This window comes from Hylobates moloch, unplaced genomic scaffold (assembly GCF_009828535.3).
Source record: "Hylobates moloch isolate HMO894 unplaced genomic scaffold, HMol_V3 SCAFFOLD_8, whole genome shotgun sequence".
NCBI lineage: Eukaryota > Metazoa > Chordata > Mammalia > Primates > Hylobatidae > Hylobates > Hylobates moloch.
The window spans coordinates 82,643,099-82,656,370 of NW_026652283.1; the positions used below are offsets into that span (position 1 = coordinate 82,643,099).

At 48.1% G+C, this 13,272-nt stretch overlaps 1 protein-coding gene across 2 annotated transcripts; it reads left to right on the top strand.

The window, feature by feature from the left end:
• The first annotated feature begins 2,055 nt into the window (after positions 1–2,055).
• On the top strand, positions 2,056–11,033 carry LOC116472452 (putative serine protease 45). Of its 2 annotated transcripts, none has more exons than XM_058443081.1 (6): positions 2,056–2,187; positions 4,286–4,312; positions 8,130–8,277; positions 8,780–9,054; positions 9,849–10,012; positions 10,342–11,033. In XM_058443081.1, the coding sequence occupies exons 1-6, from the start codon at positions 2,079–2,081 to the stop codon at positions 10,537–10,539; spliced, it is 921 nt and encodes a 306-aa protein (XP_058299064.1). In that variant the 5' UTR covers positions 2,056–2,078; the 3' UTR covers positions 10,540–11,033. The 2 variants fall into 2 exon arrangements, with proteins under 2 accessions (XP_058299064.1, XP_032015088.1); XM_032159197.2 differs by having other exon boundaries at positions 2,086–2,192.
• The last annotated feature ends 2,239 nt before the right edge of the window (positions 11,034–13,272 follow it).

Consider the following 13,272-nt stretch of genomic DNA (forward strand, 5'->3'; position numbering starts at 1 on the left):
ATGGTTCTTATTAAAATGTAGAAGGACAGGTGAGGCCCTGCCTCCTCAGACATGAGCTCTAGGGATGATTTTAGCCAATGGGTCTTGTTCCCTGTATGCCTGTTATAGCCATCAGCATCTCTGCAGGGAGCTCTGTAGTTGAGTTTAACAGTCTCTACAGTTAGGGATAGGGGATCAAGAGACACTGGAACTAGGCCCAGGAGTGAAGTTCGGGTGTGAGAAATATTCCTCCTCATCTACTGCGTCTCCTTGCTGCTCCCTCCCACTTGGTTACCAAAGATATGCATTCCCACCAGAAGAAGGGCAAGAGAGATTCACTGTAGTATACATAGGTTCTTTCCTGTCATTACAAAGTCTGGTGTCCTGGAGTCTGTCTGTCTAGCTGCTGATCAACCCCCTCCCAACCTCTTGCCCTTTGCCCTTCTAAGGTTGAATGTTTAACCCCCAGGTATGGGTGGGTTTCAGTGGACAGTCTGTATCAGTCCCTTCTGTTGCCTGAGGAAGGCTGAGGCCGAGAAACTGACAGCTTACATCAAACCCAGTCTGTTAATGAATATAGCACTACCTGCTTTAAGAAACCACTGATTTATTCATAGATGAATAAAACAAATTTAACTTTTTTTCCCTAGAACATCCCATTACACCGTTCTTGGTCAGCAGGTAGCTTCCTCCATCTCGTGGCTTGCTTTCAGTCCTGTAGTTAATGCTTTACCTGCACCAGAATCCCCTAAGGCTTGTGAAATACAGATTACTGGCCTGCACAGTGGCTTATCCCTATAATCCCAGCTACTTGGGAGACTGAGGCAGGAGGATCCCTTGAGGCCAGGAGCTTGAGACCAGCCTGAGCACGTAGCATGTCTCTTAAAAAAATTTAGCTGGGCATGGTGGCCTGTGCCTGTGGTCCCAACTACTCTGGAGGCTGAGCAGGAAGAAGTCTTGAGCCCAGGAGTTTGAGGCTGCAGAGATGTATGATCATGCCACTGCCCTCCAGCCTGGGGGACAGGAGGAAACCTCATCTCTTAAAACAAAATTACAGATTACTGGTTTCTGGTTCCACTCCTGGAGTTTTCAATCCTGTAGGTCTGGGACGGGGCCTACATTCTCTGTCTTTCAGGTAGAAAGACCTTAGAAGAACGTACATTTCTAACAAGAATGTACATTTACCTGAAAGACCTAAAGAAAGTACATTTCTAAGTTCCTGGCTCATGCTAATACTGCTGGTCTGGAGACCTCACTTTGAGAAGCAATGCTCTGCATTAACAAGAATAGAAAAGGCAACCTCCTGTTGACTGCATTGGCATGGAAGTGGCACACATCACCTCTATTCATGTGGACCCACTTAGGTGCCAGGCTGGGGAGGGAATGTGGCTCCAAGTCCAGCTGATCACCTCCCAATCTCTGCCATGCCTAGCAGATCCAAAGACAGCATCCTTCTGCAAAAATTCCCTGTGGAAGCCCAAGGCCTGGCACAAGCCACCACTCCTTTTAGCTGCCACGATCTTACTGGTTGTCTGTAGAAGAGGACACATGTCTTTCCTTTCTCTGGTCTCCCCCAAAAGTCCTTATTTTACAGTAGTCTTAGATCCAGCTCAAATATCACTTTTTCAAAGACATCTATCTTCTCTGATTCCATAGCCTTACGGTTCTTTTCCTTTTTTGTGCTTTCTCCAACTTTCCAGATTCTCAAACCAAGAGTAATTGTGAAACTCTCCAGTGCACTGGGACCAGGGAACCAAGGGTGTAGTCAGAGGCTGGGCAACAGGATGCCATTAGTAGTCCGGGGATGCGGTGCACCTTCATCGGCCAGGTTCTCTGGGCATTGTCACCAACTTAAAACCCTTGGGGGTGCTTTCATGGGGCCCGCCACCCTGGGAGCAATGGCAGACTCAGGACTCCCAGGTCGTCCTCAAGAACAGGCAGGAGGTAGAGGTGAAGGAAATGCTCCAGTTTTGCGGGGAGCTGTCAGGAGTTCCCGGCGCCATCACGTGCTACAGTGCAGTCACGTGTGCGGACGCCAGGCACGTGCCGGGCTCTCGGGAACCGTCTCCGCAGCCGCCAGGCGGCACCTCCCCAGCCTCATGGCCGTCTCGCGGTTGAGCCTCGGTGTGGGGCCCGGAACCTCCAGGCCCTCGGTCCTGAGCTGCCGCGTCCTGCTGCCGCTGCTGCTTCCGCTGCCGCTGAGCTCGGGTGAGGTGGGCGCTCCTCCGCAGCTCTACCTTCCCTCTCCCCGGCCCCAACCCTGCTCCGCCTCCGGCTTCGTGCCCGGCCTTGGAGGCGGGGGACTGGCCCCGGGGTGTGGCTGCCTACTCCTGGGTCGGGGAGTTTTGCGGCCCACGCACCCCTGGGTCAGCTCTCCTCTACTACTCGCACCCAGGACCTCGCCAGGGCGATTCCACGATCTTAAACTCCTGCCCCCTCTGGCCTCCTCCCTCAGGGCACACCTGCCCTACAGCGCCCTGGACCAGCGGTGCGGGGAACCCCTGCTTTCTCTCCTCCACTGGCAGTCTCTTCCTTCGCTGCCAGTCTGGACACCGTGGCTAATGTCCCTACCATCCGAGCCGCCCTCCGGCCTCTCATAGGCTCCCCCTCCACCACCCCCACTCTGATCTTCTCATGGAGCTGAGCCCCACTGGAGACCCCACTTGGACATGCTCTTTGGTCCAGGAAAATTCCTGGTCCCCATCCACTACAGGAGTATCCTAAAATTCACCTTCTTCCCAGATCCTCTATTCCAACCCAGCTTGCCTCCCTAGCAGCCCATCATTCCCTCAGAAAACACAGGCTTTGGGTGCTGTCTTCCTGAACCCAATCCCCAAGCCCACAGGGGCCCTTCCAAACTGGACTGCTCAACACCACCCTCACCTACTTATTTAGGAGTCAGAGAGGCCTGCTTCTGGTGCAGGGCCAGCGGCTCACCTGTGCCCTGCTGTGTGGGCTCTCCCTGTGCCACACTCCCTCCACCATCCTCTCTCATAGGTATCCTCTCGTTTTCGCTTTGCTGATTTTTCTCCCCCATCTCTTGCCCCTTCACTGCCAGACCTCCCAAATGTCTTCACTCCATGCTTCCTGCCAGTGCCTCCTCGCTCCCCACTTAACCCTTAGCTCCTTCCTGGGCTGTCTCCACCCTGATCATCCCTGACCTTTGTACCACCCCCTCCTCTTTCATTTTCTGTGGTCTCCTGATTCTCCTCTACCTCAAGTGTAACTCCCCCTCTCCTCTGTGTCTGTCCCATGCCACCCGGCTCTGTTCATCCCGGACGTGTTGGTGTCCCCTAAGCTGCTCTCTTTTTCCTGCTCCTCCCCTCTTAACTGCTCCCTGGGTGAACTCACTTGAGCTGCCATTTATGTGATGGTGCCTCATAAAACATGTCTGGATGTGCAGCTGCCTCCTGGACATCTCTACCTGAAAGACCTAGAAACATCTCAACCCCTTGGGGTCAGTGCTGAGGTCTTCTTCTTCCTGCCAACTGACTTTCCTCATTGTTTCCTAGCTAAGTGGATGGCAGCCACTTTTTGCCAAAGCCAGAAACTGGGGTGTGATCCTAGACCCACCCATGTGCGTAAGTCCCCCCCACAGCTCACTGTGTCTGTTCTCACAGCCACTTCCTCATTCAGACCTCCTCATTTCTTGCCTTGGTTCTGCAGAGCCTCTGGTGGGATCTCAGTGCCTCAGTCTTGTCATCTTCCTGTCTAATATCCATGCTGCCTATACAAGCCTGGCTCAGTCATACCTCTGTCGATCTCCCTTTTCCCAGAGGGTCTCACCCTGGCTTCTTGGCCAGGCTTTCGAGGCCTTCATGACTGATGCCTGACTGTCCTCCCCTGGCTCATCTCTTGCCATCACAGGTCTTGCCCCTCATCCTGTGGAGTCTCTGGCATACACGACGATGTTTCTCCCACAAGGAATGTGATGATCACTTTTCATTTCTGTTTACCTTCTCATCTTTAACACCTGGCACAGTAAGCCCTCCTCCCACTGAAGTGGTCTTTTCTGTCCACCACTTCTTCTGGGCTCCCCTGAAGCCTGCCGCCCTGTCCCTGCACTGATCTCATGCAGATGGTTGTGTATTTCCCTCTGTCCACCCTTCTGGACACTGTATTCCTTGAGAGTAGGCTCTATTTGACACACCTCTGTCTCCCCAGCCTCTGGCTCCAGGCTGGGAACAGAGTGGGAGGGTAGGACCTATTTGGTGAGGGAATGAATGAACTAATTTAAAAATGCACCTCTTTGCTGTCATCCTGTCATGAATGCTTGCTTCATCTCTGTCCCTCTTTTCTCCTCCAGGTTATACAGAGGACACAACCAATCCAGGTAGGTAGGGTGAGACCCTGCTGCAGGAAAAGCTGAAGCTCTTGGGAGGGTTTGTCTGGAGGGAGTCACATAGACAGTGGTTCTCGGTCTGTAGGAAGCAGGCATTTGGTCTAAGGGGTCTGTTTTCTAAAGAACAGCCTGCAGCTACCAGAACATACAGACCTAACAGTCTAGAGGAAAGAGGATCTTGGCTTCCCATAGGAATGTTGAGCCTCTTGGAATTCAGCCCAGGCCTCATCTCAGACCCTTTTGCACGCAGAACCTTTCAAGCTCTAAGCCGTTCAGTTGCAGATAGAGCTTCCTGGGCCTTGTGGCAGTGTCAGCACAGCCCAGGTCTTCTGAGTTTCCTGCCTTTTTCCTTACGCATTAGGCATGGAGCGTTGGGTTACTCCTGTTCTTCAGTTTATGGGCCTCCATTCTCATCGGTCCTGCCAGAACTCTACCCTAATTTATTATAGATTGGATGACTGATGGATTAAGTTAGTTATCCTTGCTTCTGTCCAGACTCCACTCGCATTCCCCTTCTCCACCCGCTTAATCTTTCTTGGGGATCTTTCTGCTTGTGTGTGCTCTTGTGAAAATACATATTGCTGTCTTGTGTGCATGTGTTTTTAATTTACATAAATGGTATGTTCTCTGTATCTCTTTCTGTTCTCCCTTCTTTTAATTCAGCCTCATTAAGACATTTTTAAAATTTGGAAATAATTTTAAACTTCCAAAACACTGCAAAAATACAAGTAGTACAGGGAACACGCACACATATATAATTTTTTTTCAGAATCAGTGGAGGGTAACATACAGCATGGCTCTTTATTGCTAAATACTTTGGTATGTATTTTCTGAGGATATTCTCTTCCATAACCACAGTATGCTTAACAACTTCAAAAGTTTACATTGATACCATACTTTTATCTACTATCCATATTCTAATTTGGTCAGTTCTGCAAACTCCTACTTCAGCAGTGCATGAAGGTGTATAGGTTGCCACAGACCTACCAACCCTTAGTGTGATCCTGCTTTTATGTTTTTTGCCAATCTAATAGATTGAAAAATCACTTATTGATTTAATTTTCATTTTTCTCATTACTGATGAGTTTGATCATGTCTCAATATGTTGTTGGGTTCTTGAGTTTCCTCTTCTAATAAATTGCTTGTCTCTATCCTTTGCCTATTACCTTTTTTTTTTCTTGTTGGTTTCCTAAAGTTTCTTGCATAAAGTCTTGTATTCATTTTAGATATTGCAAATATTTCCTCCCTATCTGTCCTCTGTCTGTTAACTTGGCTCTCAGGCCAAAACCCCTCGATTTTGATATAATCAGGTTAATCAGTTTATGCTTTATGGTTTGTGTTTGAGGTTTTAAGGAGTCCTTTCCTACCCCGTGTCACATGATTTATTTATTTTACAGTTTTACCTTTTACCTTTAGATCTTCAAGTGCTATTAGCAAGGAATCCAGTTTTGGTTTTCTTATTTCTCTTATAGTGGGTGAGTTTTCCCAACACCATGTACTCAACAGTCCTTCTTTTACCCACTGATTGTGGTGGCTCCTTTATTTACATCAAGTTTGTGCAGCACATGAAACAATCTCAAGCTCTCTATTCTTTTTCATTGTCACTTTCCATTGTCTGTCCTTGTAACAGTACCACATTGTTTTTATTATTATGGCTTTCACATGTGTCTTAATATCTGCTAGGACAAATGGCCCTTCTTTGCTGTGCTTCTTCAAAGACTGAGCTATTCATAGACCTTTGTTTTTCTGTTTCAGTTTCAGAATAAGTTTATCAAGTTTCTTAAAAATTCTAACTTACAAAATGAATTTGTAGATTAATTTTGGAAAAATTACATCTAAAATATTTAGCTGTTCTTTCTTTTTTTTTTTTTCTGAGACGGAATCTTGCTCTACTGCCCAGACTGGAGTGCAGTGGCGTGATCTTGGCTCACTGCAACCTTCCGGCCCCCAGGTTCAAGCAATTCTCCTGCCTCAGCCTCCCGAGTAGCTGGGATTACAGGTGCCTGCCACCATGCCCAACTAATTTTTTTGTATTTTTAGTAGAGACGGGGTTTCACTATGTTGGCCAGGCTGGTCTCGAACTCCTGACCTTGTGATCCGCTTGCCTCTGCCTCCCAAAGTGCTGGGATTACAGGCGTGAGCCACCGCGCCAGGCCTTAGCTGTTCTTTTAAGAGCAGGGACTGTCTTGCCATTTATGCTGATCATTTTCTGTGTCCTTTATTAGAGTTTTAAATTTATTACCACAGGAGTCTTATGTGGTGTTAGGTAAGTTAATTCCTATGAACTTTTATCATTTTTTTGCTGCTGAAAATGTATCTTACTTCAGTATATTTTCTGGTTGGTTGTGCTGGGATAGAAAAACATTATTGTTTTTAAAAGGAAATTGTTTTATTGAAGTATTATATGCATTCCAAAAAAAGTGCACAAATGATGAAGGTCCAGCTGAAGGAATTGTCACACAGTGAGCACACCTGTGTCATCACCACCCAGGTTAAAAAGTAGAATAAGTAGTATATAGAGAGGCTGAGGTGCGAGGATTGCTTGAGCCCAGGAGTTTGAGACCAGCCCTGGCAACATAGCAAGACTGTCTCTATAAAAAATTTTTTAAAAATTAGCCAGGTGTGGTGGCAACTGCCTGTAGTCCTGGTGACTTTCGAGGCTGAGGTGAGAGGATCGCTTGAGCCTGGGAGGTCAAGGCTGCAGTGAGCTGTGACACTGCACTGCAGCCTGGGTGACAGAGCGAGACCCTGTCTCAAAAAAAAAAAAAAAATAGGCTAAACCAGCACCCAGCAGCCCCCTTGCATTCTCTCAATTATTTCCTCTGCCCTCCTTCCACAAAGTGTTCTTATTCCTGGTCTCTGGTGGGATAGGTTCTTTTCTGCCTGTTCTTTAGTGTTGTATGATGTTTGTTGTAAGTTTGGGGCAGTCTAACTTTTGTAAAGTTAAGGATTTTCCGTCTATTTCTAGTTTAAGTAAGAGGGGTTTTTTTGTAAGTCATAAATGTGTGTTAAATTTTTCAAATGCCTTTTTCTGTGTCCATGGAGGAAAGCACATGGTCCTTCTGTCTTCAGATTGTTAGAACCTTTTATGTGGAGAATCCATTGAGAATTCTTCCAATGTGGAACCACCCTTGCACTCCTGGGCCAATCCTTAATCATCATGGTGCATTGTTTTTTAAAAATACAAGGTTAGCTACTATTTTATTTAGAATGCTTGCATCTGTGTTTCTTCATACATTCATACAACCATATAACTTGACTGATAGAACTGTGTGAAAACTGAGTGTGTGACCTGTGAGTGAGGGGCCTCTGGGGTCTCCCTGCTGGCACTTTGAATGTTCAGTGTGAAAACTTCTGACACAGAAGTCAGGAGCTTTTCTTGACTCTGAGCAGTGTAGGGGACAGAGGCTTTCTGCTCTAAGAAATGCAGCAAGCATTATAACTTTTCAGAAGTGGCAGAGGAACTTCCCCAGATGCAAGAAAATGCATTTCTTGCTTTGGGGCTCCTTCTCTGCTTGCCTTTGTTTTGAGTTCCTGGGCTGAGGGCTCCCTGTGACTCAGAATCTCTCCCTCTCCATGTCTCTGCCTTGATGCTTTTTACCTCTGTCACTGTCACTTTCCCTTAAGCTCAGTGCCTTTGGGCAGGCCACTGCCCTTCTCTCACCCTCACTCTCCCCATCTCTGAAATGGGAAGAGGCCCTGAGTTTACAGCTTTGTGCAAATTGGCCCTGTAGGGCATCTAGGTCTCAGTCTTTCTCATGCTCCTCTATGTGGTTCCTGTGTCTCCCTGGCACACTTCTTCCTGAAGTTTGTGGTGAGCCCTGGTGGTCGGAGGATTTGGAAATGGCCCGCCATTGGCCCTGGGAGGTGAGCCTCCGGATGGAAAATGAGCACGTGTGTGGAGGGGCCCTCATTGACCCCAGCTGGGTGGTGACTGCGGCCCACTGCATCCAAGGGTGAGTGTGGCCCATGTGTCCAGGGCTTGGAGACCCCGAGCTACCATGGGCCCAGCCCAGCTGCCTCATTTCCTGAGTGAAACAGTGTGGGAGGGAGGTAGGGAGTGGGAAGGGCATCTGGGATAAGTGAGAATTGTGCTCGGGGTCTCCTGGGGGCCAGGGACTGAGCTAGGGCAGGAGCCCCGAGCAACAAAGACTGCACCCTAAGCTGAGCAACAGGAAAACCCAGAACATGCCCCCTACCCCATCACGCGTGAGAGCGTATGTGTACACCAACACTTCCACACCTGCACGCACAATACGCAGACCAGGCCACCTTGAATCAATTTGAATGGTGAATGAGAAGGCAGTCAGCTCTCCGACCTTCAGTGCCCTCAGGCTGGATTAGGCAGATTGGGTGGAGGCAGGACTCCTGCTAAAGGGGTAGGGCCGCGGGGAGGTAGGAGTGTGTTCCTGCTTGGGAGTCTGATACCTACCAGGTGGGGCTCTCTGTCTCCCACAGCACCAAAGAGTACTCAGTGGTGCTTGGCACCTCCAAGCTGCAGCCCATGAACTTCAGCAGGGCCCTCCGGGTCCCTGTGAGGGACATCATTATGCACTCCAAGTACTGGGGCCGGACCTTCATCATGGGTGACGTTGCCTTTGTCCACCTTCAAACACCTGTCACCTTCAGTGAGTACGTGCAGCCCATCTGCCTCCCGGAGCCCAATTTCAACCTGAAGGTTGGGACGCAGTGTTGGGTGACTGGCTGGAGCCAGGTTAAGCAGCGCTTTTCAGGTGAGCAGGATGGGATGGGGGGTCGGTGCAGTACCACCGAGAGCACACTCCTTTCCTTCTGGGGCCTTTCCTGCTGGACCTGGTTCTCTGAATGTGTTAGGACCACTCCTCATGTGGTGACCATTGTCACTGTTTATGTGGACACCTCATTCAGGCCTGGTAGTGCCTGGGCTGGGCATGACCATCTGTGTCTTATAGAAGCTCAGAGCTGGGCATTCACTCATCCCTTCACTTGACACACTTTGAGTGTCGGCTCCCAGTCCTTGGGATTAGAAATGCATGCCCTGCCTGGAGGGAAGTCATGATTGGGTGTGGGTGTGGGCACAGGCTGAGGAGAACAAGGCAAAGTTCTTGTCTGGTGGTCTTGAGATCCAGCTGGGAGGGATCTGGAATGAGCTCTGGGCAGAGGGACTGCCTTGAGGCCCTGGAGGAGGAGCGAGTGTTAACGAAGGTGGAGAGAGTGGCTGTGCCAGCCAAGCTAAGAGTCTGCAGGGAAGCAGCGTGGGGCTGGGCCCCAGATTGGAAGCCCCTGCACTGAGACTTGAGTTATGGCTGGCTTGGTTCAGAAGCAGAAGTTTCCCAAGAAGGGGATCTGGACTCAGAGCCTTAGAGGGCGGGGGCTTTTCAGACAAGGCCTGCACTGCAGGGGGAGGGGCCAGTGAAGGAGGGGAGGGCTTGGAGGTATGACAGGCAGTGGCTGGGCTGAGTCTCCAGGGTGAAGGGGACAGGACCCTGGGCAGAAGTCAGGGTTGGGTGGAGTGAGAGGTCACTGCTCACCCTGCTGGGCTCCACAGCCAACTCCACGCTGATCCCAGAGCTGCAGGAGGCTGAAGTGTTTATCATGGACAACAAGAGGTGTGACCGGCATTACCATAAGAAGTCCTTCTTCCCCCCATTTGTCCCCCTTGTCCTGGGGGACATGATTTGTGCCACCAATTATGGAGAAAACTTGTGCTATGTGAGTTTCTGGGAGGTTCTGGTAGCTCCGCTTCTGTTGGGAACCACTCCCAGGTGGAGGCAGTTCCCTGGGGCGGGGTTGGCCCGGCCTCCCTCCGTTACCATCACCCGGCAGTGCTCTGCTCCTGTCTTCCTTTCCCTGTGATGCTGACTTTTGCCCTGATTCTGGGGTGTGGGTCCCAGCTGAGGAGCCAAAAGGGGACCCCAAGTAGTGAGGTCCTGGAGGAGTGAAAACCCTCCCAGCAGAGCTCAGAGAGTGGGCATGGGTCCCCAGGGCCTGGCAGGCCCAGCTGGACCCACAGCCTCCATCACTCCTCTCTTTTTGCTTAGGGGGATTCTGGAGGGCCATTGGCTTGTGACGTTGAGGGCAGATGGATTCTGGCTGGGGTGTTGTCCTGGGAAAAGGCCTGCGTGAAGGCACAGAATCCAGGCGTGTACACCCGCATCACCAAATACACCAAATGGATCAAGAAGCAAATGAGCAATGGAGCCTTCTCAGGTCCCTGCGCCTCTGCCTGCCTCCCGTGACACAAGTTTACCTAAGTAACAAACCTGCGCATGTACTCCTGAACCTAAAATAAAAGTTAAAAGTGTGTGTTTTAGAACAAAGTTTGAGCCATAACTGATTGGCTCAGGCTTGTTGATTGTGTTATTCAAATTATCTCAACACCTGACATATTTTACGGCTACATAATTTGTTGATTTCTAAGAAGTTTACTGCAAAACTTAAGAAATTGTCTATTTCTTCTTGCACAATTCTTGCTTTCTATGTTTCAAAGCTGTGTTGTTAGGAATACAGGGTTCATGCCTGCTGTATTATCTTAGTGGGTTACACCCTATCAATATAAACCATGCCTGTTGTCCTGTGTAACATTACTTGTTTTTTCAAAGATCCAGATCGGAGTTCATTCTTAATTTTGGCAGTTCTAATTGATTAAGGTACAATTTTATATTTTGTACTTTTTTTCCTTCAGATTTTCCTCTGGTTTATTTTCTACTTTTTATAGTTTTTAGATTTGAGTATTTAGGTCATTTATTTTCATTCTCTGTTATTCAATAATAAACATCTTTAAGGTTACGAATTTGCCTTGGGCACACCCAGTAAGGTTTTTTAATAATGTATTGCTCTAGTTATTAGTATTATTTTATTAGTAGTTTATAGCTATTCCATCTCTCAAGGACAGAGTGAGTTGGAGAAGACTCTCCCACTGCAAGAGAGATTTTCCAGTTTCTCCTGTGTTGCTGATTGATTTTGTTTCATATGTTTGATGTTATTTTATTGACGGACAAAACTTTATGATGTTACATACTGCAATTTGTGCCTTTTTCAATACAAAATAGCTTTCTTTTTCTGTTTAAATCATTTGTCTTGAATCATTTTTAGAGATTAACATTGCCATTGCCACTTTTGCTTGCATATAAATATATTTTTGCCTATCTTTTAAAAATTTAATTAATTTCTAATTTTTTTAATTAATATTTTTTGAGACAGAGTCTTACTCTGTTGCCCAGTCTGGAGTGCAGTGGCGTGATCTCAGCTCGCCACACTCTCAGCCTCCTGGGTAGCTGGGACCACAGGTGCATGCCACCACTCCTGCCTAATTTTTTTTATTTTTTGTAAAGACGAGGTCTCACTACGTTGGCTAGGCTGGTGTCGAACTCCTGGGCTCAAGCCATCTACCCGCCCCAGCCTCCCAAAGTTCTGGGATTGCAGGTGTGAGCCACCAAGCCCAGCCACATCTTTTTACTTTCACCTTATTTATGCCACTTTGTTTTTGGTGTGTCTTTAATAAATGGTATGTGGTTGGGTTCTTTTCTACCCAACATGAGGATCTTTTTATTTTAAAAGTAGAATTCTATGCATTCACATTGGTTGTGATAACAGATATGCCTGATCTTTATTCAGTTATCCTGTTTTGTTTTATTGATTGGTTGCTTCCCCCAAAGAATTATTTTCTGCAAAGGCAGAAGAGTGATAGCGTTTCTCTTCTCTGAAGTTTCTCTTTTCTTTCTCCCTCTTTCCCTTTCTATGTCTTTCCCCCTGGAGGGAATCCGATTGTATAGATAATAATTTCCTTGATTTTCTACCATATAGCCCTAAAATTAGTTTGTTTTGCCTGTTTTTTAATTTCATACAGTACACAGACTGTATCTGACTTTTGTATCTGAATTCTTTCACTCAGAATAGGGTTATGAGCGTCACCTTCCAGCTAGGTGTAGCAGCAGCTCATCCATTCTCACCGCTGCTGAAGATTCTGTGTAGCTGTTGCACCTTGGATGGCAGTTGGGTAGTTTCCAGCTGGGACTCTTCCCAGGAGCGCTGCTAGTGAACAGTCTCTTGCACCTGTTCTGCTGCATCTGTGCAGTTTCTAGGGCATGAAGCCAGGAGTGGAACTGTGGGTTGTGGGGTAGGCACACTTTCTGCTCTGCTAAATGATTCCAAACAGTCCTTTATAGTGGTCATGTCAGTTTATCTCCCCAGCAGTGTGAACAACCTCGTCACTCCATGTCCTTGGCAGCATTGGCTGCAGGGTGGAGCAGGAGCTTCCTGCATGGACAGTGTGAGGAGCCTGGGATCCTTGGGAGGGGAGACCTTGGGGTAGTGGTGACAAGGTGTCCCCAGATGTCATTCATTCTGCTGATTTGTGAAGGCCCAAGTCTGCAAGTGGCTTCCTCTCAGGAAGCCACCCTCCCAGGTTAAACATACCTAGATTTCCTCAACCCAGGAGCTCTTTCCTTTGAAAATACAGACCCTGGGCTGGGCACAGTGGTTCATGCCTGTAATCCATGGAGCTTGAGACCAGCCTGGGCAGCACAATGAGACCTTGTCTCTCAAAAAATTTTAAAAAAATTAGCCAGGCATGGCCGCCCCGTCTGGGATGTGGGGAGTGCCTCTGCCCGGCTGCCCCATCTGGGAGGTCTACCACAGAGGCCAGAAGCAATGTGGGGGCTGGACATGGTGGCTCACGCCTGTAGTCCCAGTACTCTGGGAGGCCAGGGTGGGTTGATCACTTGAGGCTAGGAGTTCGAGACCAGCCTGGCCAACATGGTGAAACATATGAAAAATACAACAGACAAACCAACCAACCAACCCAGCAACAACAAAACAGGTCTACCCTGGAGTCATACTCTAATTTTTTCTATTTTCCTCCCTTTCTGATCCTTTATCCCACTTTCTTTTTCTTCCTCTTCCTTCTTCTTCTTTGTCAAATAGAGGATTGAGTTATTATCATTGATCCATACAAAGTCCCTCTCTCATTT

Coding starts and splice junctions, on each gene's coding strand:
- LOC116472452 (XM_058443081.1), top strand. CDS start 2,079: ATGGCCGTCTCGCGGTTGAGCCTCGGTGTGGGGCCCGGAACCTCCAGG. Junction 2,188..4,285: donor TCCGCTGCCGCTGAGCTCGG/GTGAGGTGGGCG, acceptor TTTCTCCTCCAG/GTTATACAGAGGACACAACC. Junction 4,313..8,129: donor AGAGGACACAACCAATCCAG/GTAGGTAGGGTG, acceptor TTCTTCCTGAAG/TTTGTGGTGAGCCCTGGTGG.